The sequence below is a fragment of the Eulemur rufifrons genome, chromosome 30 (genome assembly GCF_041146395.1).
Source record: "Eulemur rufifrons isolate Redbay chromosome 30, OSU_ERuf_1, whole genome shotgun sequence".
NCBI classification, from domain to species: Eukaryota; Metazoa; Chordata; class Mammalia; order Primates; family Lemuridae; genus Eulemur; species Eulemur rufifrons.
Genome location: NC_091012.1, coordinates 103,704,258 through 103,731,297, shown reverse-complemented (window position 1 = coordinate 103,731,297; position 27,040 = coordinate 103,704,258). Strand labels below are relative to the sequence as shown.

At 40.5% G+C, this 27,040-nt stretch overlaps 1 protein-coding gene across 2 annotated transcripts in view; it reads right to left on the bottom strand.

Moving 5' to 3' along the window:
• Positions 1 to 25,261, bottom strand: part of UXT (ubiquitously expressed prefoldin like chaperone) — a 69,574-nt gene extending 44,313 nt beyond the window's left edge. The window contains exons 1-3 of one of the 2 annotated variants that reach the window (XM_069463451.1): positions 25,183 to 25,261; positions 12,525 to 12,811; positions 9,257 to 9,352 (exon numbers count right to left, since the gene is read on the bottom strand). In XM_069463451.1, the coding sequence (XP_069319552.1) occupies positions 9,257 to 9,352; positions 12,525 to 12,586 (158 nt within the window). In that variant the 5' untranslated portion in view covers positions 12,587 to 12,811; positions 25,183 to 25,261. Of the gene's footprint in view, positions 1 to 9,256; positions 9,353 to 12,524; positions 12,812 to 25,182 lie in introns of those variants that run through there. The other variant, XM_069463452.1, reaches the window with a different exon arrangement.
• Positions 25,262 to 27,040: the final 1,779 nt, after the last annotated feature.

The following is a 27,040-nucleotide window of genomic DNA, read 5'->3' as shown; positions in this document are numbered from 1 at the left end:
CTGGGGGTTACGACATCAATAAATCTTTTTGGGAGACACAATCAATCCCATAACAGATATTGTAAGAAAATTTAGGAATACATCTTTGTAAAACCTTGGTGGTGGTGGCTGGGAGGAGGTTCCTTAGTGTACAAGAGGAAACTTAAAGGTCATAATGGGAAAGAACAACAATTTTGATCAGATAAACATTTATTTCTAATTATATGTTAAAAGATATTAAAAATTGAAAGGATCACGAGGTGGGAGGATTGCTTGAGGCCAGGAGTTTGAGGTTGTAGTGAGCTATGATGACACCACTGCACTCTGGTCCAGGGAGCAAGCAAGACCGTGTCTCAAAAAAAAAAAAAAAAAAATTCACAGGATCAAGACAGATATGACAACACAGATCAGTATGTGACAGATAGGGATTTATATCTCCAAATGAGAACTTGTATTAATTTATATGGGGAAAAATCCAAAAGAAAAAAATGAAGGATATGAAATATGCTTTGATATTCATGTGATATGATTATGATATACATATATATCCATATGCATATATTATAAAGAAAACATGATTTATACTGACATTCATGAGTTCATGCAGGGTTCAGTATGGTGTTTCCCTCTCGTTTATCTGCGCTCCCCTCTCTGATGGTGAGAACAGTCAGAAGCCTGGTTTCCACCATTTACTGAAATTACCTGTCTGATCTTGCATATTGTTTACCTTTAGCATTACAGACTTTCACATATTAATCATAGTTTAAAAAATTTATCAATACATAATAGATATACCTATTTTCAGGGTACATGGGGTAATTTAATAGTCATATAATTTGTATAGATCAAATCAGTGTAATTGGGACATCCATCCCCTTAAGTATTTGCCTTTTTTTTCTTTATACTAGAAACATTAGAATTATTCTCTTCTAGCTATTTTGAAATACACAATACACTAATGTAAACTATAATAGTCACTCTTAATCATAGTTATTTTATTCTCCCTGTCTATGGTTCCAATATATGTCTCACATCGAAGTCTGGTTCCGATCATTGCTTTGTTTCTTCAGACTGTGATTTTTTAAACTTCTAGAATGTCTTTTTTTTTGAAAGCCAGTTATGTATACGACAGTAGATACTGAGGTAAATATTTTGCTTTGCTTGGATAAGAGCATGTGTTTCCTTTTGCTAGGCCTTTTCTGTGGTGATCTGTGTTTATCTAATCAGGAGTTGACCTGTGTTTACCCTCTGTTGTTGCTATAGGAACCAAAAACTTCAAATTCTCCTAGTGATAACTTTTGTTTTTGTCTCCCAGCTTGGCTTTGGATCTTCCCTTAGTGCAGTTCCCCAGAGACAGTCTCTCTGTGGTAACTCTCACGGCTGGCTGTATTCCAGTTGCTTCTGCTTTTTAATGTGGTGGGAGGGTTGAGGGTCATCTCTGATGTCCTGATTAAGCCTCACTCTTTGGCAGGCACTGTGGACCTGTGTTTGGGGGTGGAGTAGAGCTTGACTTGACCCTGTTCCCTTCCCCCAGCTGTAGTCTCAAGGCTACAGTTTTGAAACACTTTTCCCTGGAGATTAGGTTTTTGTTGACATGTCTGGGTGGAGTTTCTTTGGTGGCCTCTGTTCACTTCCCCCAGCTGTAGAATTCCACCAGTGTCCTCGGGGTGTAGGTTTTGATGAATTTTCCCCTGCAGATTAACCCTTTTGTTCTGTATGAGGAAACAAACCTGAGTGGATTTCTTTTTTTTTTTTTCAAATAGGGATCCAGCCATCATCACTTTATCATCACGAAAGACATGAAAGGCCTGAGTGGCTTTCTTAGTGGGTTCTCTTTCCCTCCCCTAGCCAGCACCATGAAAGGGAAGGGCTTTCTTAGGACTCTCCTACTGTAAGCCTTGTGTGGGTCCTCGGGGAAAAGCTTGCAAAAGGGCAGAAACCTCCCCATATTTGTAGCCCCCCCAGGAACTTCACACTCTCACACTAGCCCTCACTTGACACTTAGCAAATCATTAAAAGTTCCAGTTTAAACTTCCTACTAGCTTATATGGCATTCAGTTGGCATCTGCCCCAGGTAAGCAAATGCTTTGGTTCTGTTTTCCCCTGAAGATGCCTGTGTCTGTACAGATTTTACAATACAATAGCTGTTTGTTCTATGACCTCAATTTTCTGATGAGTTCAAGAAAAGTTTGTTAATTTCCAGCTTGTGTAGATTTTTGTTCTTGTTGTAAGGATGAGAGTATTGACTTTCCAGCTCTCTATGACTCTGAGCTGAAACTAGAAGTCCTCTAAAATATTTTTTGAAATTTATTACCACCCCACAAACATCTTTCATCCCCCCATCTTATCACACACCTCAAGACATCTCAGTACTCTCTGGGCACTAAACTTTTAAAACCTTGGAGATCTTCCTTGCAATAGCACTAAAAGGGGAGGCCTTGCAAAAATAACAGAATCCCACAATTTCCCCAGTAACAGTTAAAAATCAATCCAAGAGTTCTCTCACTAACAGGCACCCTGAAGGAGTTCTGTTTTGCACAACTTTCGGAAAGAGCTGAATGAACGGAAAAGAGATGTAAATCTCTGCCTTTCAAAATTGTTTTTTGAAAATCTGCTTTTTTTTTTTGAGAGAGTCTCGCTCTGTTGCCCGGGATAGAGTGTCATGGCATCAGCCTAGCTCACAGCAACCTCAAACTCCTGGGATCAAGCAATCCTTCTGCCTCAGCCTCCTGAGTAGCTGAGACTACAGGCATGTGCCACCTGCCCGGCTAATTTTTTCTCTCTATATATTTTTAGCTGTCCAGATAATTTCTTTCTATTTTTAGTAGAGACGGGGGTCTCGCTCTTGCTCAGGCTGGTCTCGAACTCCTGACCTCGAGCGATCCTCCCACCTCGGTCTCCCAGAGTGTTAGGATTACAGGCGTGAGCCACTGCGCCCTGCCGAGAATCTGCTTTTATAGAGCTCCTGAGTAAACAGCAGAATGAGCTACAGCCTCAACCATATCTCAAGGATAGTGTCACATCTCCTGTGATAATCCCCTCCCCAAGTAAAGGCAGGAAACCAGGTCTTAGACTTTGACATCCTTGCAGTTTTTGTTATCTACCTGTTGCCGCTTTTGTTATCAACTGACAGCCATCGCTATGTTTTCTTCTTTGTCCCCATAAAAGCAACAAGCCACTTGGCCTTGATGCTGGCATCTCCCTCCCTTTTGTTTGCAATGCCATGCCGTCTCCCTGCTCTTTCTTCCCCTTCTCTTTTCCTCTCTCTCTCTCTCTCTCTCTCTCTCTTCTCTAAAAGGATAAAATAAATTTTTTTACTTTTATACCTTAACCTCTGCTTGAGAAATCTTTCTCCCCCTGTGCTGTGAGCACCTACTAGGCTTTCCACCCTAACAGCACTTATTCCTGCATTGAAATCCCCTTCTGAAGCTGTGGTTTTGGCACATGCTTAGGAGCACCATGGATGCCACATTGGGCCAACAGTCAATATGGCACAGTCTGTGTTCAGTCTCCACAAGTGGTGTTGTCAGGCAGCGAGCATGGTAGAATTGTTGGGTAGCTTCCCTGTGGGAGCAGCCATCTTGGAAGAGTGTCCATTATATACAGGATGTAAAGTAAAAACAAAATCCTAAGCCCCCCCCTCCACTGACTGAACAGGCCCCCTCTTGGCCAAGGGGACCCCAGAGAAACGTTAAAACTGAGTTTCAGGCCAAGGTGGAAAGGGAGGTCAGACACACCTCTTTATTACCTCCCTTTTGGAGTTAAGACACTGCATCTGACCAGCATTAATGTTAAAATAGACTGACAAAATAGACTCTTTGTGGCAATGAGATACTAAATTACAAACAGGACCTAAGGCCATGCAAGGCAAAGGTTAAGTGATGCCTGCAGGCCATCAATTTGCTCAACAGATCACTTTGAGTCTGTATATCAAGTGCCTTGCTCTGTGATTAACAGGTTTCCTTATCTTAAAACCTTCCTTTCTACTGATTCTGAGCCTTTGGACAAAGCTTTATTTCTTTAACCAACTCAAATCAAAGAATCTCTTAATCTACTTAAAACCTGTAAGCCCCTGCTTTGAGATGTCTTGCCTTTTTGGGCCAAACCAATGTATACCTTCCATGTATTTGTCAGGGTGGCAGTCTGCCATTGGTTCTTGGTGTGCTCTTGGCCAAAGAATGATCAGACACACCAAAGTGTCAAGTCCAGACCATAACTCTGGTCCTCAGCCTCCTTTCTTGGAAACATCACCAGCAGGCCCAATGTGTGTGATGGAGTAACCTCAGGCAGGAAGAAGTTTCACAAGAGCAGTTCTTTATTATAAAACAAAACGAGTCTGTCTCCGAGAGCAGAGAGAGACAGACAAACTCACTGACTGGCCCACTATCTCCCTGACTTCTCGGATTGTTTCCTTTTATTAGCCCAGGCTGGGGGCAGGCTCTTGGGAGGTGTGGGATGTTATCAAATGATCAACAGGTGTCCTTAAAATTCCATCTGGGTATATGAGCTCCCTCTCCAAAAGCCCACCTGGGGGGGTGGTGAACCACAACGAGGATTCAAGCTAATGGCATAATAATGACCCTTAGGTTACTCCAGGTCACTCTCTAAATCCTATCATGCCTGGGTTGGGGCATTCCCAGATTGATAAACATTCCCTCTTTCGCTAGGTGTAGCAGTTGTTCAGGATAGCATTAAGGGTGGGACAACACCAAAATGGAGTGCCCGCCCCATCCTTCTTCCCAGTTGGAGCAATTGCTCGAGACAGCACCAAAGCAGGGCACCCTTGTTCCTAGAAGAGCCGGAGTTCCTAACTATCTACCTATTTATGATTTAACCTGTAAGTCCTGTCTCCCTAAAATGTATACAACCAAACTGTAACCCAACCGCCTCAGGACCACTTACTCAAGGCTTCTTGCGTTTATGGATCCTTGGGCCATGGTCACTCATATTGGCTCAGAATAAAACCCTTTAAAATTATTTTACAGAGTTTGATTTTTTTTTTTTTATTATTTCAAGAAGGAAGCTGCCTTGCTTGTTTTACCAAAGGGGTCAGGGATCAAGGCTGTTGGCCTTCTCTAGGCAGGATTTCTGGAGTAGGGGGTGTTTGGATCCGAGCTATAGAGATTTGTGGTGTTTATAGAAGCTGAGGTTATGGCACAGGGACAATGCAGAAAAATGATCTCGTGAGAGACACAACTGCGTGAGAGGTGAAAATTCAGGATGGAATTATCCTCTTCTGAGAGATGCCAATGGAGGAAACAGGGAAATCAGGGAGGTACAGTAAGCTACTGGGAGATACCACTGGAAAAGAAGGGGGGATGTTAGGGTGATATATTTCCCTCCAGGCAAATAATAATAGTGGTACAGTCCTCATGTGGGCGTTACTACTGGGGGAGAGAGAGGAGATGTCAGGGTGGTAAAGTCTCACCGCTGAGTGCTACCACAGGGAGATGGAAGGAAAAGTTCAGGTAGAGGGGAAGCAAACAACCTCTAGGAATCTTATCGGCATGTCTACTATTCATCAAGCATTTGCTGACTGCATGCATAGTCCTAAGTACTTTACCTCTGTTAATTCATTTATTTCTTGAGGTATCTGGACTTTGAGGCACAGCTACAATGGCTTTCCCCAAATCCAGGCAAGAAAGAAATATACCCAGGTTTTCATCTAATACTTGTACATGGTTTCATTTTTACATTTAGATCTCTCATCCATTTGGAGTTTGTTCCTCTGCATAGTATAAGGTGTATCCAATTTAAACTGTTTCTAAATGGCTATGTCTAGTAGGTTGGTGTCTCCCAAAAAGATATGTCCCCAGAACATGTGACTATGACCTTATTCAGGAAAAGGATCTTTGCATATGTGATTAACTTAAGAATCTTGAGATGAGATCATCCCGGATTAAGCCAGTGGGCCTTAAATCCAATGACAAGTGTCCTTATAATGGACAGAAGAGGAGAAAGAAACAGAGAAGGTAATGTGAAGACAGAGGCAGAGATAGGAGTGATAAATCTACAAATCAAGGAATACTAAGGATTGCTGGAGCCACCAGAAGCTAGGAGAGAGGCATAGAGTAGGAGAGAGGAATAGAATAGATTCTCCCCCACAGCCTCCAGAAGGAACCAGCCCTGATAACACCTTAATTTTGGACTTTTTGTCCAGAACTATGAGAGAGATTTCTCTTGTTTTAAGTCACCCAGCTTGTGGTAACTTGTTACTGCAGTCCTGGGAAATGAATGCACTACTTATTTAAAAGTTCATCTTTGCCCTCATTATTTGAGATGCTATTTCAATCATATAAAAAATTTTCTTCTGGGCCAGTGCAGTGGCTCATGCCCATTGCACTTAAGCCTCAGTGAGCAAGACTCTGTCTGGCAAATGACCTGAACAAACACTTCTCAAAAGAAGACGTACGAATGACCAACAGGTTCATGAAAAAAAATGCTAGCATCACTAATCATTAGAGAAATACAAATTAAAACCACAGTGAGATATCATCTCACACCTGTTAGAGTGGCTTTTATCGAAAAGATAAAAAAATAAATGTGTTGGCAATAATGTGGAGAAAAGGGAGCCCTTGAACATTATTGGTGGGAATGTAAAATTACAGTCATTATGGAAAACAGTGTGGAGGTTCCTCAAAAAAACTAAAAATAGAACAACCATACGATCTAGAAATCCCACTTCTGGGAATATATCCAAAGAAACTGAAATCAATATGTTGAAGGGATACCTACACTTCCATGTTTATTGCAGCACTATTTACAATAGCCAAGATATGGAATCAACCTAAGTATCTGTCAGTGCATAAATGGATAAAGAAAATGTGATACACATACACACACACACACACACACACACACACACAATGGGATACTATTCAGCCTTAAAAAAGAATGAAATTCTGTCATTTGGGACAATATGGATGGATCTAGGGGATAATTATGCTAAGTGAAATAAGCCAGGCATAGAAAGACAAATACCATACAATTACACTTATATGTGGAATAAAAAAATTGAATTGATAGAGTAGAGTTTAGAATGATGGCTACCAGGGGTTAGGGGTGGGAGAGTGAGGGAATGAGGAGTTACTAGTCAAAGGGTACAAAGTTTCAGGTAGACAGGGGGAATATGTTTTGAGAACGACTGCACAGCAGGGGAACTATAGTCAATAATAATGTATTTTATATTTCAAAATAAGTAAGAGTAAATTTCAAATATATCACTCTAAAAAAGGTCAAGTAAGTGAGGTGATGGATATATGAATTAGCTTGATTTAATCACTCCACATTGTATACGCATATCCAAACATCACATTGTACTCCATAAATGTAATACAATAAGGATTTGTCAATTAAAAATAATATTAATGGCTGAGCATGGTGGCTCACGCCTGTAATCCTAGCACTTTGGGAGGCCAAAGTCGGGAGGATCATTGGAGGTCAGGAGTTCAAAACCAGCCTGAACAAAAGCAAGACTCCATCGCTACAAAAAAAAAAAAAAAAAAAGAAAGAAAGAAAGAAAAAGAAAAAGAAAAATTAGCTGAATGTGGTAGCACACACCTGTAGTCCCAGCTACTTGGGAGGCTGAGGCGGGAGGATCGTTTGAGCTCAGGAGTTTGAGGTTGCTGTGAGCTATGGTGATGCCATGGCACTCTAGCCTTGGTAACAGAGCAAGACCCTGTCTCAAAATAATAATAACAATAATACTAAAAAGAACAGAATAATCCAAGCATGATAAAATATGGACTTGATTTTAGGTGACATAATGGGACTTGAAAAGAAAGGACATTTAAAGACTTCCAAGAAGAGAAGAAAGGGTAGAAATTCCAGAGTGAATAGCCAGGAAATATATTAGCATCCAGAAGAATTTAGGAGGTGAGAACTTTCTTGATTTAGGCAATAACAATTCCATTTACTAATATATTGAAGTGAATGAACTGAACAGGAATTTAATGAGAAGTGTCATTTTACATAGGTAAATATAGTACCACAGCACAGTTATAATGCAAGGACTAAAGGTACAGTAAGGTCCTCTGAACCCATGGGTGCTGCATCTGTGGATTCAACCAACTGCAGATCAAAAATATTCAACAAAAAGATGGATAGTCGTACCCATCCCGAACATGTACAGACTTTTTCTCTTGTCATTATTCCTTAAACAATACAGTATAACAACTATTTAGATAACATTACATTGTATTAGGTATTATAAGTAATCTAGAGATGGTTTAAAGTATATGGGAGGATGTGTGTATCCAAATCTTACACCATTTTATATCAGGGACTTCAGCACCTGCAGATTTTGGCATCTGGGGGCGGGGGAGGGTCCTGGAACCAATCCCCAGTAGATACTGAGGGCCAACTGGAGGTAAGTCAATAGAATAGGAAAACAAAACACGTGTTCAGAATGGATGGAAGACTCCTTTACGGAAGATAGTCTGTAAAGGGGAGAGCAGAGGGCAGTACACAGGGCTCTAGCTAAGGGACCTTCAGCTAGAAGGAATGATGGAAGAAAAGTCTGTAAAGATAAGAAAACGAGGTACACATCAACAAGAAAAAGAAAGATCTGTGGTTAGAAATGAATATAACAACAAGAACAAGCAATTTACAGAAGGGAATCCCACATGGATGACAAATATATTTAAAAGTTCAACGTAGCTAATTATACCAGAAATGGAATGAGAGCATGAAGACTACAATGTGAGCACCTGGGGCTGAGGCCTAGGGTGGTGAGGAAGAGCACAGATTCTGATGGCTGTGTTGACAGACAAGAAACGATATAAAGCTGGTTGTAGGTGACAGTTCTGAAAAGCTGGAGAGGAAATGAAATGAAAGGGGATTACGCAGGAACAAGAGACACGATGATTTTGAAAGGAGGTAGATCCATAAATCCTGAATACATAAGACCTGAATCTAAGACCATGGGGGAAGGCAGGACAGAAAAAGCACAAAATGTTAGGGAAGGAGAAAACAATCAAGAAAGGGAGGTCCTTGCAGGAGCAGCTTGGCATGTGATCCAGTGTACAATCATGGGGGAGAGGAGGCAGAACACTTTCCTGCCAAAAAGCCAAGCAAAGAACACAACTGATATTGGCAAAGGTCATACTTAGAGATGGCATTTAGGTATCTGAGGGGCTAATGCCGACTATCTCCAAGCAAGTCCAAAAGTTTAGACGTGTCAAGATGGATTATCTTCAGAGTGTTTAAAGGCATCGTCCTCTCCTAGGGAAAGTGACATTTACTTCCATGTCCCCATCTGCCCAGATCACTCACTCACCTGAACCACTCTGGTGTGGGGCTTCCCCCTCCAATGTCCACAGCCCCTCCCCTGGCTCCAACTGGAAGATGGTCTCTGGCTTGGGAACTCGGTACCCTGTTAACAGGACATTATACAGAAGAAGTAAATTTCTTTTCTTTATAAATTACCTAATGTCTGGTATTCTGTTATAGTGATACAAAACGGACTAAGACAAGAAATTTGTACACAGAATAGGAACAGATGATATCAAGAAAATATTGGGCCGGGCACAGTAGCTCACGCCTGCAATCCTAGCATGGTGGGAGGCCAAGGTGGGAGGATCGCTTGAGGTCAGGAGTTCGAGACCAGCCTGAGCAAGAGTGAGACCCTGTCTCTACTAAAAATAGAAAAAAAATTAGCCAGTTAACTAAAAATAGAAACAAAAAATTAGCCAGGAGTGGTGGCACACACCTGTAGTCCTAGCTACTTGGGAGGCTGAGGCAGGAGGATCACTTGAGCTCAGGAGTTTGAGGTTGCTGTGAGCTAGGCTGATGCCACGGTACTTGCTCTAGTCTGGGCAACAAAGCTAGACTCTGTCTCAAAAAAAAAAAAAAAAAAAAAAAAAAAGAGAAAGAAAGAAAAGAAAAGAAAATATTGTTGGCTGGGCAAAGGTGGCTCACACCTGTAATTCTAGCACTCTGGGAGGCTAAGGCAGGAGGATCACTTGAGCTCAGGAGTTTGAGACCAGCCTGAGCAAGAGCAAGGCCCTGGCTCTACTAAAAATAGAAAAATTAGCCAGGTGGTGTGGTGTGTGCCTGTAGTCCCAGCTAGTAGGGAGACTGAGGCAGGAGGATTGCTTGAGCCCAGGAGTTTGAGGTTGCAGTGAGCTATCATGACGCCACTGCACTCTAGCCTGGGTCACAGAGCGAGACCCTGTCTCAAAAAAAAAGAAAGAAAGAAAAGAAAAGAAAAGAAAAGAAAAAAAAAAGACACGACGGGTATAGATATTGCTCTCTCAACCATATGAGGATACAAGTAGATGGCTGTCTGTGAACCAAGAAGAGAGCCCTTACCAGACACTAGATCTGCTGACACCTGGATCTTGAACTTCCCAGCCTCCAGAGCTGTGAGAAGTAAATTATTTCTTATTTAAACTACCAGTCTATGGCAATTTGTTATAGCAGCCTGAACTAAGACAGCTGATTAATAAAAAATATAATATAAGATTAATATTCAGCCAATCCACTGATATGTATAATTTTGCTTTTTTTCTCTGTATGAAGTCAGACCATCAGAAAGGTGTGTCCTCAGACACAGGTTTAGTTTGCTTTCTGTGGTTTCAGTTATATTCAACCATGGTCCTAAAATAGTAAATGGAAAATTCCAGAAATATATTAATACATGGTTGATCCTGTCAGAAAAAAAACCTTCCAGAAATACATAATTCATAAGTTTTAAATTGAGCACTATTTGGAGTAGTTTGATGAAATCTCACACCATCCTACTCTGTCCTGCCTGGGACGTGAATCATCCCTTTATCCAGTGTATCCACACTCTCCATACTATCTGCCCGTTAGTCCCTTAGTAGTGGCCTCGGTTATCAGGTCAATTGTCTCGGTATCACAGTGCTTGTGTTCAAGTGACCCTCACTGTACTTCATAAGGGCCCCAACTTGCACCAGTAGTGATGGTGGCAATTTGGATATGCTAAAAAGAAGCTGTAAAGTACTTCAAGTGAAAAGGTGAAAGTTCTTGACTTAATAACTTGAGGTTGCTAAGATCTACAATAAGAACAAATCTTCAAGCCATGAAATTATGAAGAAGAAAAAAGAGATGTGTGCATAGTATACAGAGAGTTTTGGTAATACCCAAGGACGCAGACATCCTCTGGGGATCTTGGAACATATCCCCAGCAGATGAGGGAGGACTACTGTACTAGGAATGATGGGGTCGCTATAAATGACATTGTTCTCTATTATTAGGCTGACTATACAGTTTATTCTAGTTGTCACAGCATAATTATGAACAGAGCCCCTATGTATTTATTCACATGAAGATCTATCAAAAATCTTTTGAAAACTCCATCCCAGAAAGTCTTTACTACAGAGGAATTGTCACATTGTCCTTGTGACAATTAAATGTAAATCATGTAACTGCTTATATCTCTTTCATTCTGTATTTGCCACAAAGAACACAAATTTGTAGCTTAATTTTAATAATGATCGCAGGACAGTCCTCTAGGTGGCCTTGGACCGACCCAGTTCTTCCTCTTTTCTCCCTTACAGTTCCCAAGAATAACTGTATTAAGTGCCGGGAATGCAACATCCTGAGGTAGGGAGTGACTGGCCAGAACAGCTGAGGCTCTGTTCCAGTTGCCCCTAGAAATGAGATGTCCTTCAGTGCTCTAGCCCAGCATGTCACGTTGCCCTGGGGTATAAAACCCAGGGTGGGTTGCTTTTCAGGGTCCCTCAGTTGTGGGGCAAGTGGGGTGTGCACAGATGAGACTCCTTGCTTCCCCAGTAGCTTTCCTGAGTTTCAGGGGGTAGCTCACAATGATTCCTAAGGCTTCCGTTGTCTCTTGCTGCCTATCTGCAAGTATCATAATAAACTCACTCCATGTAACTTGTGTGTATGGGTGTTGTGTCTCACCAAACTCAGACAAGTTGGTAATCAGCGCATAGTGAACCTGCTTCACAACTATGTTACTAAACTTCATTCAATATTGCATCAGTGTTTACAGCCCACTGATGTTCTGTTGTTAAACATGTCCACACTGCCTATAGTGTCCCTGATCCTATTACAGATTTATATGTGTTCATTTTACTATTCAGATTATTATAAACCTAGTAAATACAATGGGAAATGGAAGCAGTAACTAAGCAAATAAATAAACAAATATTTAGCAGAGACTAGTTATTTTTTTTTTTGGTTCTCTTTTGGAAAGAAAAGCAATCTATGAATTCAGAGCTGGGAAGTGAGAAGGCACAGGTGAAAGGGTACCTTGCAGAGTATGGAATCAGCAGGGAGTTGCCTTGCCCTCTCCTAGGCCATGGGGCTGGACCCTCCACATTCCCCTCTCCATCAGCCAAGTCACATTTTCTGCTGAAACCCACAGGGCTCTGGATGTGGTGACATCAGCCATGTGGTGCTCACTCTCAGTGGGGAATCCTGATCTGTTTCTGGGGCAGCAAGTCCGGAATCTGCCATTTCCTGCGACTTACCTGTCCCTGCACTGAGGCCCTGGGGACAGGTCAGGGGTGTCTCCTCACTGAATGAATTCCTGCCCCTGGGGTCCTCTCTGTCCTCACCTCACATGAGCTGCCGTGTCCCTCTGCAGCCAGGGCTGAGGACCACGGGGAAGAGTCCTCATTAGCTGCCATGTCCACACTGGGCCTCAGGCTGTCCTGCTGACAGCTCCACTTATCCCAGGACCTTGAAGCTGGGCTGGCATCTGTGGACTCAACCAGAGCTGCTGGGATGAAGGAAGTTGAGGTTGGAAGGAAGATCTTGCAGTTCTCACTGAGGTTGGAAGGAAGATCTTGCAGTTCCCACTAAGGGGTTTGGCCCCCGGACTCTGCAGAGGCTCCAAGAAACCCTGGAAAGACAGCGTCCGCAAGGTTAGTCACTCCACATTCACCTGCAAATGCTTCCTGGGATGCCACTAACTCTAGTTAATTGTCATCGTGGAATGTGGGAAATATAGTAAAATTTGGACTAAAGTGAATGAAGGTTTGTATCTCAGCTCTCTCACAGTTTAGGTGGGAGAATATGAAGAAGCTACTTTGGAATCCAGGTTCCAAAACAAGGATGAATATGCCTACCTTAAGGGACAATGACAAGTACATGAGATGATACTAAGCATAAGCATTCAATAAATATTAGAAATTACTATTATTATAAGGGACCATGGATGGTACAAAGGCACCTCACTTTATTTTCACAACCCTTACAATTAGTTGTTACTATTATTATTCTACTCAATTTACAGACAAGAAAATAGAGGCTTAGACCTTTTAAGTCGTATGCACATAGGTCACAAAGTTAGCAAGTAGAACAGGACTCAACCCAGACCTACTGGTTCCAACTTTCACACTCTCAACCACACTCACATCCTATCGATGTTTGGCTCCTAATAAATATTACTTCTGCTTCTTGTTATCGTCAAAGAGCTCAGGTTATGGGGCAACCATGTTGCATGTGCATAAACTGAACGCTTGGACATTTCAGTGCACATCCAAGGCAGCCAGCATGGCCCACCTTCTTCTGTAGAACATAAAAGAAGTCAGATTTACCCTTCCCAACTCCTCCCTGGACATGAAAACCAGCACACTAGAATCAAATGCCCTGACAATCCCTGACCTACTCTAGCCTATCGATAATTGGTCACCACAGGCCCCAGATCTTGGAGACCACATCATTGTCACCTCTGGCTAACAGCAGAAGCCATTAATGGCTGAACCACATCAAATGCAGGAAGCTACTGAAAAATGCAAACGTTGACTCTTAATAGTAACACAAACAGATTGCAAATTACTTTTCCGAGAGGGTAATTATCTGGCTTCCAAAGGGCCCTCAAATGATCCCCACTATAGGCATCTCAATAACACCTCCCTCAACAGGAATCCAATCATTGATTTTCCCAGAGAGCCAATCATTTTTCCTTACAGTATCTAAAACCGACCCATGGAGATGCCGAACACTGGCATTCCAGGTCCCAATTAACTGGCTCTACATGGTCACAATTCCTGATATCCACAGAACACAAATCACTGATCCCAAGTGTTTTCAAAATATGACCCCCCAAAGTTCCCAGGCTCCACGTTACTCACTCAATGACCACATCAGACCTCCAATCATTAACTTGCAGAAGCCTGGATCACTGACTCCTACAATTAATGATTCCTGCAGAGATGCAATGACTTTCCCAACATATGTCCAAGTATTATTTGCTAAGGGCTCCCCCAAATGCACGTTCACTGCCAACAAATGAGCAATTCCAGCAGGACTTCCCATCACTGATACCATTAGGACTGAAATCAGTGCTTCCTAACTCTGCTGGCACACCAGAATCACCCGGGATCTTCTAAAAATATTTATGCAGGGTTCTGCTCCTGAACAACAGTAACAGAATACCTGTGGGCCTAGGCATCTGTATGTGTGAAAACTTCACAGAAGATTCTGATGCAAAGTGAAGATTGAGAATCACTGATCCTCCCCCACAGGTGTCCTCCCAGCATCAGACTGCTTATTTACAACAATGGAAGGCAGAGTCATTTAACCTCGACAAATCACAGAGGAAAAGGACCACAATGTAAGAATCCTATATCCCTCCCAAAGATACCATTTCTCACCCAGGGCAAAGAATGACAGTTTTCAACATGAAATAATATGAAAAATGTTCCATCAATTTACCACAATTGAGGAAAGCATTCAAAGACAAGTTCTAAAAAAGGAAAATTTAATCAGAAGTGAGATCACAAAATAAAAGAACAATACAATGGGTGGGTACACAGATACACACACACACACACACACACACACACACAATCACCCCACATCATGAGCTTTTTGAAGAAAACAGGAAGCATATGTATGTATGTATTCCTGTATAATCATAACAGATGAAAATTTGGGAATTTGAAACAAAAAAGTGAGGGCTCTTGTGAACTAAAATAAAATCTTAAGCCCCCCAGCTGACTGAATGGACCCCCTCTTGGCCAAGGAGACCCCAGAAATACCCTAAAACTGAGTTGCTGGCCATGAGAAAGAGGTCAGATATGCCCAGTCATGCCCCTTCCCCTTGTTTTAGATACCCCTTGTAACTCATTAACAGGCCTAAGGCTATGCAAGACAAAGCTTAAACCACAGCTGCAGCCTTACTTAACAGATCACTTGAGTCTGGGTATATGGCAGGTGGCTTGTCTCTGATTAGCAGACTTCCTTATCTTAACTTAAAACCTTCCAAGCCTTTAGACAAAGCTTCATTTCTTTAATCAATTACAAATCAAAAAGTCTTTAAACCTACCTATAACCTGTAATTCCCCCCTAATTCCCTCCCCTGCTTTGAGACGTCCCACCATTTTGGGCCAAAACCAATGTACTCCTTCCATGTATTGATTTATGACTTTACATGTAACCCCTGTCTCCCTGAAATGTGTAAAACCAAACTGTAACCCAACAACAGCATGTCCACTTGCTCAAGGTTTCTTTGGCATAGCTCTGGGCCACGGTCCTCAAACCTGGCTCAGAGTAAACATCTTTAAATTATTTTACAGAGTTTGGGTTATTTTCTGTTGACACCCTTTAGACAGATACCTAAGGAAAACATTAGTTGCCTCTAATTAAAATTTTAAATTATCTTTGAAAAGTCCAGAAATACAACTGTTCATCTTGCTGAAAAAAATGAAGAGGAGAGAGCATCTGTCCCTACAGGTATAATTTTATTTTGATCAAATGATAGAGAAAATAGAGCTGTTTAACGAATATAAAGTTTCAGTTTTGCAAGATGAAAACGTTCTGGAGATTGGTTGCTGCATAACAATACTTAACACTGGTTAAGATGGTAAATTTTATGTTATGCCTTTTTTTACAATAAAAAATAATTAAACACAAATAAATAAAACGCAGAGTCAAAGCTGGACTAACAACACTGAAATTATACACTTTGTCCCATAAGTTACCGGTCACAGCAAAAGTTGTATTTGTAAGAAAATTTACAGCCCTAAAGGATTTTGTTATTAGAATGAGAGAAAACCTCAAAATAAATAAGCTAAGTACTCAACCTAAGCAATTAGAAAAAGAAATTATTTAAAAAATAAAATCATGCTAATTAACCTCTGGAAGTAATAACTAATAAAATTAAAACTTAAATGCAATATATGTGTATGTATTATGTGTATATTGAGGGTCTAAATAATATGAAGAGCTAATCCTTTCAAATGTCCAGTTACATGAATAAAATTCTGGCCAATCTTATAAAGGAAACAGAAAGAAATAAGTACAGTTTTAGGAATATTACTTCTAGTTGAATATTACGTGCAACTCTATAGCAATGTTTAAATATGGAGATAAAACAGGTGCTTCCTTATCAAAATATAAACGAACAGTAAGAAAAGATAAAGGTAGTCATTTTATAATGGTAAAGGGAGTAATACAACAAGAAGATATAGAAATCCTAAATCTATACACACCTAACACAGTATCTCCCAGATTCATACAACAAATTCTACTATATCTAAGCAAAGAAATAAACAGCAGCATCATAATTGATGAGGACTTCAACACTACACTGACAGGAACAAAAAAACAATAAAGAAACAACATAATGAAGGACAAAACAATATGATCATCTCAATATGCAGAAAAAGCATTTGATAAAATTCAACATCCCTTCATGTTAACAACTCTCAATCAATAAGATATAGAAGAAAAGTACCTCAACACAATAAAAGCCATATGTGACAAACTCATAGCTAACATCTTACTGAATGGGGAAAAGCTGAATGTTTTTCCTCTAAGAACTGGAAGAAGACAAGTATGCCCACTCTCAACCAGTCTTACTCAACATAGTGCTAGAAATCCTAGCCAGAGGAATCAGGCAAGAGAATGAATTTAAGGACATTCGAACTGGAAAGGAGGAAATCAAATTGTCTCTGTTTGCAGATGACACAATCTAATTACAGACTCTACCAAAAAAAGTCTTAGAATTAATGAACAAATTCAGTAAAATTGCAGGATAAAAAAAATCAACATGCAGAAATGAGTATCAGAAACAATAAACTAACTGAAAAATAAATCTTTTTCCTTTTCTGAAAAAAGAAAAAAAAAATACAAATGAACAAAACTAATGCAAAATAGGAAAGAAAAGAAATTCTAAGTGACCAGTGAACAATAACTAGAAAGTTTGTAATGTATACATTTAAAAAGACACCAGCCCTCCATCCTATTTTTTGCAATGTCCTGTGAATCTACAATTATTTCAAAAATAAAAAGTTAAGTACACAAAGAAAGACACCAGGATAAAATTGACTTAATGTGGCGTGCAATCTAACCTGTGAAAAACAGAGTATATCTACACTTTTTAAAAAGTTCTATTAATAGAACAGGAGTTGGCAAACTACAGGCTACAGGCCAGTCTGACCCATAATCTGTTTTTCTAAGTAAAATTGTATTGAAAAACAGCCACTTTTATTTGTTTACATCTTATCTGGTTTTGCTATAGCAGCAGAGTTGAATAGTTGCAATAGAGACTGCGGGACTGGCAACACCTAAAATATTTGCTGTCTGGTCCTTTGCAGCAAAAGTTTACTAATCCCTGTTCTAAACAATAGAAAAATTTGGACATTTCCAAATTCATTTTATGAAGTATTTATCTGAAAAAAATAGAGTTCTATTACAAACAAGCAATTATGTAGAAATTATTTTGTCTTGTAGATGGAAAGATTGTAAATAAAATAATAGCAATTTGAATCCAGCAATAATCAAAAGAAAATTTTACCTCATGATTAAACTGGGTTTTCCAGTAAGGCATAGATGGTTAATGTCAGGACATCTATCAATTTATTTCATGAAATCAACACATAAAGGAGAAAAACAATACAATTAGATTGATGGACTAAAAAAGGCATTTGACATCATTCAGCAGTATTCTCAAACTAAAACAAGACTAGAAAGAAATTATGAAAATTCAGAAAAGATCACAGACTTGAAATTACCAGGAAGCATAATAATAAAAGGTAAAATGGTGAAGATGTTTCTATTAAAACTATTAATAGTAACAACATAGGGGTGTTCCTATCACAACAGTGTTTTGAAAGTTCTAGCTAATACAATGAAATACGAAGATAACATAAACTGATTAAACATTGAGAAAGGAGAGAAAATCATTTTTGTTTGCAGGTAATATCATTATGTCCCCAGAAAAATAGCACAGGGAATTTTAATAAGGTGGTGGGGTACAAGAAAATAAATACAGCATATTGAAACAGATGGAAAGGGAAAAAAATCCCATTTTCAATACTGACAACAAACACAAAATACCTAAATATGTACATAACAAGAAAGGTGCTGGACCTAAAATAAGGAAACTAATAGTTATTCTATTAGAATATAATATAAAACTTAAGCACATGGAGAGACAGATCCTATCCCTGGACAGGAATATAATAAAATTAAAATATCACTGCTTCAATATTAACCCTGTTTAAGTAATGATGTTACAAATTGAATTCCAATTATTTTCTAACTTTGTTTTTTTTTTTTTTTTTGAGACAGAGTCTCACTCTGTTGCCCGGGCTAGAGTGCCGTGGCCTCAGACTAGCTCACAGCAACCTCAAACTCCTGGGCTCAAGTGATCCTTCTGCCTCAGCCTCCCGAATAGTGGGGACTACAGGCATGCACCACCACACCCTGCTAATTTTTTCTATATATATATTTTTAGCTGTCCATATAATTTCTTTCTATTTTTAGTAGAGACAGGGTCTCACTCTTGCTCAGGCTGGTCTCGAACTCCTGAGCTCAAACAATCCACCCGCCTCGGCCTTCCAGAGTGCTAGGATTACAGGTGTGAGCCACCGTGCCTGGCCTATTTTCTAACTTTGTAAAGTAATTTTTAGAAAATTTCAAATTCCATATGGAAGTATAAATAGCCAAGAAAGTCATGCAAAGCAATATGGAAAGGATACTTATACTCTGATATTAAAACTTACAGGCCGGGCGCGGTGGCTCACGCCTGTAATCCTAGCACTCTGGGAGGCCGAGGCGGGTGGATCGCTCGAGGTCAGGAGTTCAAGACCAGCCTGAGCAAGAGCGAGACCCCGTCTCTACTAAAAATAGAAAGAAATTATATGGCCAACTAAAATATATATAGAAAAAATTAGCCGGGCATGGTGGCGCATGCCTGTAGTCCCAGCTACTCGGGAGGCTGAGGCGGTAGGATCGCTTAAGCCCAGGAGTTTGAGGTTGCTGTGAGCTAGGCTGATGCCACGGCACTCACTCTAGCCCGGGCAACAAAGCGAGACTCTGTCTCAAAAAAAAAAAAAAAAAAACTTACAATAAAACTAATGCAATCAAAACAAGAACCAATAGGCCAGTAAAATATAAGAAAATGTCCAGAATTAATCTTATTTTATGGGAATGTGTGACATCAGTTTAGCCAAACTGTAGGGAGCAAAGGTCACTGTCGCCATAAAGCCTTTTTTTCCTTTTTTCTTTTCTTTTTTTTTTTTTTTTGAGACAGAGTCTCTCTCTGTTGCCCAGGCTAGAGTGAGTGCCGTGGCGTCAGCCTAGCTCACAGCAACCTCAAACTCCTGGGCTCAAGGGATCCTCCTGTCTCAGCCTCCCAAGTAGCTGGGACTACAGGCATGCACCACCATGCCTGGCTAATTTTTTCTATATATATTTTTAGCTGCCCATATAATTTCTTTCTATTTTTAGTAGAGATGGGGTCTCGCTCTTGCTCAGGCTGGTCTTGAACTCCTGAGCTCAAACGATCCGCCCACCTCGGCCTCCCAGAGTGCTAGGATTACAGGCGTGAGCCACCGCGCCCGGCCTTGTCGCCATAAAGCTTTACTGAAAATTCACTGATATGAGGCAGATTAATTAATAGGAAGAAAAATTACAAATTTATACATGGGAGCCTTCAAAATGAACACTCAAAGATACAGGGGAAATTGTCCATTTTTATGTTTAGGGTCAACAAAGTATGGACAGCTGTGTAGAAATGACCGGACAAAAACGGTATGATCTAGGCCGGGTGTGGTGGCTCATACCTGTAATCCTGGCACTCTGGGAGGCCAAGGCAGGAGGATCCCTTGATCTCAGGAGTTTGAGACCAGCCTGAGCCCTGAGCAAGAGTGAAACCCCGTCCATACTAAAAATAGAAAAAATTAGCCAGGCATGGTGGCACATGCCTGTAGTCTCAGCTACTCAGGAGGCTGAGGTAGGAGGATCACTTGAGCCCAGGAGTTTGAGGTTGCTGTGAGCTAGGCTGAATCCACAGCACTCTAGCCCGGGTGACAGAGCAAAACTCTGTCTCAAAAAAAACCAAAACAAAACAAACAAACAAAAAAAACGGGTATGATCTAATGCCAACAGGCTGAGTGGCAGAACCCACCCAGCAAGGCCTTTCTATCTAGATTCTGTTTGGCCTCTCTCAGCGTGTATTTATTCCTTCTGGGTGTGGGGCAGGGCCCTTTCTGGAATGAGGGTTTTACAGTAAAACAAAGTAGGTCAGATCATTACCAGTTTTTACATAGAATAATTTTAGGTTTTATGGTCAGCTTTCAGAAAAAGGGGTTCTAGAGTGTATGACCTGCCTTGGGGAAGAGGGATTCTGATTTCTGTGGCTAGCTTCAGGGAAGAATGGGACCAAGAGGCACGAGGACCAGGTAAGGTCAGAGAACTTTTGCTTCTGAAGGCCTTCATTTTAGGGTAGTTTTTGAGCCCCATCAACATGATAGCACTTGACTATGGACTGAAAAAAACCTTCAGCACCAAACGTTAGCACCTCAAACGATGACACAAAGTCATAACGTGTTTTGTCTTACATGAGAATCAAGATTAAGCTATTTTTTTTTTTTAATTTTATTGGGCTAGTTGATTCGGCAGGTGAGTTGTTACATACTCCTTAGCGGATTCCAACTTTCATGGCCACCGTCCTGCTAAGATTAAGCTATTTTAAAAACAATCTAGTCTCAAAACATTTTCAAACTTGGGTGTAAACTTGAGTACATGCAATATTTCCAAAGAGTAAGACTCTGAGACTATCTTTGGATTTTAGTGGCCATTTTATTTAAAATAAATTATTATACTATACAAAAATTAACAGTTTAGGGCTTTTTCCCTACGCAAAACCTTTGCTATGGCAACATAATGTACACATAACCAGCTAGGAAATCAAGAGTGGACAAGACCAAGGGAAAACTAAAGCTTCCAATTTAAGCTCTTATAACTAAAATTTCTTGGACAGCTTTGAATCCCTAATAGTAGTATTAATTTCAGATGATAGAAAGTGTGAGTTAGAAACATGTTTTTTGTGTACCTTTCCACAGACATTGAAATCAGTGGAAGAAACTGTATCTGCAGCTAGGATTAAAAGACCAAAACCAAAATATTTTTAAAAACTTTTGATCATAAGTTTCTGTTTTTGTGTTCTATTTACTTGATGTTTTATTTATTCTAATTTATTGACACTTATTTTTTGTTTAGGGATGTATACATTTTTACCTAATTAAGAACCTTAAGTTAAACACATAGGTATTTTCATTGATAACTCAGGAGATTTGACTATTATCATTAGACCAACAATGTTAAATTTACCTTACTTATCAAAAATCATACAAACACAGATCATTTTGTCTTTGGCTGGGTTTATAGTTTTATAACCTTTGTGTCAAACCCTGACACCTTAAAACATAAAAATATCCAGTAAAACCCCGGCAAAAATGTGTGCTGACAATTTGATAACATTTTTTATTCTTATTTTACCAATAATATGTTTTTTAAACAACCCAACTTATTTACCAAAGATTACTAAATTCGTGTGAACTAGAAAAGCATTTGGTTTTGTTTAATTAATTTATGAGCACTCCCTTATTTATAAGCCAGTCTGCAACCATGTAAGCACAAATATATGATACATGGACACAGACAAAACATATCTAAACATATACACTTACACACATACACAAAATTCCAATAGATTTTATCTCAGAACTCTAGCCATGAGATAGTGAAACCACTCTTTACAAATTAATAAAGGGGTGCAAGGCGAGAACTGTGTTAAGGGCCTAAAACTCAGCAAAGGCACAGGCATAGCTAAAAATAATGATAATAACCAGCCACTGTCCCCTTCCTTGTTTGCTTTCCTATAATTGCTACTCAGGAGTCACATAGCTGATGGTCATAAAGATTCTTAACTTTCCCCATAGATAACATCACCCTTGTGAAACCTAAGGCTAGTTTTTGAGTTATCTTGCAGCCCCTGAATTCCAGTGGAACGGCTGACCCACCCAGACCAGTGGCCCATACCGAGAACGGACTCAACTGGTATTGTGACCCCCACCCAAGAACTGACTCAGCAAAGAAGACAATTTCTATACCCCTGGGCTTCTGCCCAGAACCCAGCCAATTAGCAGACGCAATTGCCTAGCCCTTTGCCCACCTAACTGTCTTTAAAAACCCTTTCTCCCAAATTTTCAGGGAGATGGATTTCAGAAACTCCTCCTATCTCCTCACATGGCACCTGCAATATTAAATTTCTCTGCTGTAACCCCTGCTGTCTCAGTGTATTGGCTTCCTCTTGAGCAGTGGGCAATGAACTTGGTTAGGCGGTAACAATAGTAATACAAACTCAGCAATTTGCAAAAGACAACCGGAGCCAAATTTCTTCTGACAAAACTGGAACTTGTTCACATGGCTGAACTTCAGTTGCCCTGATAGGTAACGTAATTACACCTGTGGATAAAAGTTTGGGTAAAGCAGTTTTCATGACAGTTTTTGACTTAAACCTTTTTTTTTTCACCTTTTTTCTTTATTTTAAAATGAGTTTTCAATGTTTACATTTTACATCTTGGCTGCAAGATCTCTGGGTAGCCTTCAGTTTGTGATACCATAAATAATGAGTTTATCTCAACATCAGTAGAAAAACTTAGTAGGTTTAGAGTAGGCAGAAAAGAGAGATAGCTTGAGAGACTGGACATTTTATCTCTATAGTGGCAGGGTGACCATTTGAGTTCTGAATTTTCCTTGATATAATTTGCCCTTCAGTAAAAACTTCTGCACAAGAATTGGCCATAACCATCTGGAGTCCTAGAAAACCTGGCATGCCTTTGAATCTTTCCATTTACACAAATACTTGCAAGTAGAGGTGCTAAAAACCAACTGGGGTGCCTGAAAGGGGTCGTTCTCTTTGTCTTTCCTCATTTTTAAAGGATTTGTTTCCCATTTTTCTTTAAAAGAAGCAACCAAACTGTAGTCTAGTGGACCAGGGCATGCTGATTGTGTGTGGGACTCTACAGGGTTTCACCACTGAGTCATTCCCACTCTCTAACACGTCTGTCTCAGTTTCTCTCTTTGGGGGTGTACTACCTCCAAGAGAGCTCAAAATGCTGAGTGATCACCTCTTATATGTGTTTCCTGGATGAGCCTTCTTTTAATTAATTTTGTTGGAGGGTTCCCTGTAGGGCCACTCGAGACATGGGGGATCACCCCAGGCAACTCCTACTCAGGCCCCGGTCACCCAGGGGTGCCTTTTGGCTGGGAGGAGTAAAATGCCCTTTCTCTTCAGAACTAAGGAACTCAGTCTCTCATCTATCTGCAAATAAGACAGTTAGGTTTCCTGTCTCGCAAATGCACAGAGAAGCCAACTGAGATTAATTTTGGGAGGAAGAGGCAATGGAGAAGACCCTTTAGAATGCACCTTCAAATCAAAATTAGGATCCAGAACAACAAATTCCTAGGAAAAGAACCAACAGCTCAGAATAAACCAGGACCATTAACTGGGAACAGGAGGTCCGGAACTCAGGAGGACTTACTAGTTCCACCCAAGAGGAAGCTCCGAGTCAGGGGGCCCAAGGAGGCCATGCTGGTATCTGGTACCAAGTTCAAGCTACTCCTTCCGGAGGTCTTGAGTCATCTCTGAGCTCTACATCTGGGCACCATCTGACAGTGGAAAAGAAACCAAACTCTGTAAAATAATTTAAAGAGGTTTATTCTGAGCCAAGTTTGAGGACCATTTCCTGGAGCCACACCCAAGAAGCCTTGAGCAAGTGGACTCACGGTGGTTCAGGGAGACAGGATTACATATGAAGTCATAAATCAATGCATGGAAGGCGTATATTGGTTTGGCCTGAAAAGGTGGAACATCTCAAAGCGGGGGCTTACAGGTTACAAGTGGGTTTAAAGACTTTGATTTGTAATTGGCTAAAAAAATGAAGCTTTTTCTAAAGTCTTGGAATGTTTTAAGTTAAGATAAGGAAGTCTCCTAATCAGAGACAAGATACCGGCTATATACCCAGACTCAAGTGATTTGTTATATAAACTGAGGACCTGCAGGTGTGGTTTAAGCTTTATCTTACATAGCCTTAGGCCTTTTAATGAGCTACAAAGGATATCTCCAAAAAAGGGCGGGGCCATGATGAATCATGTCTGACCTCCCTTCTCGTGGCCAGCAGCTCAGCTTTAGGGTATCCCCTTATCCAAGAGGGGGTCCATTCAGTCAGCTGAGGGGGGAGCTTAAGATTTTATTGTAGTTCACAATACGTTGCTGGTGGAAATATTAATATTTTATATACATAAATGTACATGTGTGTATATATATCAGGATATATAACATTTTGAGAGCCACTTGGCAATATCTATTAAAAATACACATATCTGTACCTAATAATAAGGCTCAAATACAGCAAAAGCTGACACAAGCAAAAAGAAATGCCCAAATCACCACCACACTGCCCTCAATAGAGCAAGTAGGTGAAAAAAAATCAGAGAGGGTATAGAAGTTTTGAACAATACAATTAACAACTGGAAAACACACATTCTTTGAAAGCAAAAGATAGAACATTTATGGGAATTCACAAAGGTCTAGGCCATAAGGCAAGACTCCACTCATTTCAAGAAATGTTCAGGACACAAATCACATTATCTGACCACTGAGAAATCTGGTTGGAAATCATTAACAGAAGAATAAACCTGTTTATTGCAAATAGAAACGTACTTCAAAATGACACGTGTGAAATGAAAAAAAAATCATAAATGAATTTTTAAAATGCTTGGAAATGAACAATAATGAAAATATGATAAAGCAAAATCTTGTGGGGCTTGGAAATCTATGGCCTTAATGCCCATATTAGAAAAAGAAAGGCTTACTATGAATTAGCTGAGCACCAACGTAAAGACCCCATCACTGAATCCACCGACCCACCTCCTCTTCCCCATTACTCAGCATAGAGTAACCCCATCACTAACCTCAAATTCACCTCAGTGCCCTCAAGCGCTGAACCATCCATCACCTTTTGAAAACCTTTTCCACTCGGAACGCTGACCTCTAACACCGTGGCAGCTGGGCGGGGCCGGGTGGGGGTTTCTGATAGGCATGTTCAAAAGCACCTGCGAAGCTGTGTTCCGCCGTCTACAGAGTGCAGTTCCGGTTACCAACAGCGGCTTTCCTGGGCTTGGAATATGGCCGCGCCCACGTAGCACTTCGTGGGGACCGCCATCTCGGAAGGTTGTTCATGCCGTACAGTGGAAGAAGTGGCTTCCCGCCTCACGGAGCAAAAAACAGTGGAGTTGCACTGGGAAGAAATAGCCCGCCCTTCTTTGGGTGGACTTTCTGGTGGATAGGGATCTTTGCAGTTAGGCTCTGGAGCTCAACTTCTAGAGAAGTCGAGGGGCCACTAGGGATATGGCGTGGGGGAAAGATGAGCCAATACTAATGAGAAGAGAAAGAGACGGGCCCTGAGTGAGTCTGGGAGATACCACTGGAGGAGAGGGGGAAATGTCAGGATGGTACCTCCTGGGCGATACTACTGGTGATGCAATAGGAGCGTTACAGTCTCGCCTGGGAGATACCACGAGGAGAGAGGGGAGATAAATCAAGGTGGTACCATCCAGTCCGATTGGGGGTGGGTAAGAAGGAGAGTATTGGAGTGAGGGCCTAAACGTCCCCATAATCTCCATCAGCCCCCACACCAACCACCCCAACTGACATAATAATAGGTATAAATTAAAATAAGTTTTAAATTGATATGGCCACACATTTTCTCCGTCTAATATAATGTGTCAATAAAAGCATCTTTTAGGAAACTTTATTGTTCACAGTTCCTCGTAAAATAAAATCTAAGTAATAACTATGTAAGTGCAGCATTAAGACAAATTTTTGACCCTGCCCCACAACCGGTTTGCTGCCCCTTAGCACCTCAAATAGTAAGTTATGGAGATGCCATTGCCTCTCCAGGAGATATCACGGGACAGGGGTGAAAAGAATCCGTTGCTTTTCAATGGATGAACTGCTACACATTCTCCAACACCCAGCCCACATACCTCCTATGGAAAGCCCTCCCTGACCATGGTAGGAGACTCTATGTCAGCTGAAGCCCCTTCTGATCCAGCAAGTGGGGAAGGCTTTTTGAAAGCACCTGGTCTTAAGCTCTGGTGTCCTCTATATTCATGCCCTCAGATCAGGCACATCCTTTTTGGACTCCAGTTCAACATTCTGGACATTAGAGTGTTGGACTCTCTGATTAGTTCTCTGTCTCTCCCACAGCCCTGGACTAGATAATTTTTTGTTGAGTGAATAATAAATTGAATCCACGGAAGCTTGCTAGCACACATATATGTCTAAAACGTTCCAGGCATTACTGTTGATTTTGTTGAGGGTGATGATAGTATTGTGGGTAAGAAAAGGAGGAGGAGGAGAAGGAGCAGACAAAGAAAAGGAAAGAAAAGTGTCCTTTTGTGTTAGAGATTTATACTGAGGTACATGGGGGAAATGATACGAAGTCTGGTATTGGCTTTAAAATACTCAACCAAGGGAATGGGGAAGTAATGAAAGAAAATAGAATATTGATAACTGTGGCAGCTGAGCTTTGCGTACATAGGAAGTCATTATACTATTTCCTCTACTTTAGTATACAAATATAAAGTTTGTAATGAAAAATTTTTTTAAAATGAAGAAATGGATGAAATATTCACAAGTAACTATTAATATTAGACAAAATAGATTTCAATTTCAATTGTTCAAGTGAACAATTTTAAAAGAGATAAACAGATTTCTTAATTTAAAAGCTTGCAAGCCACCAAAAAGATACACCAATCATGAGTATTT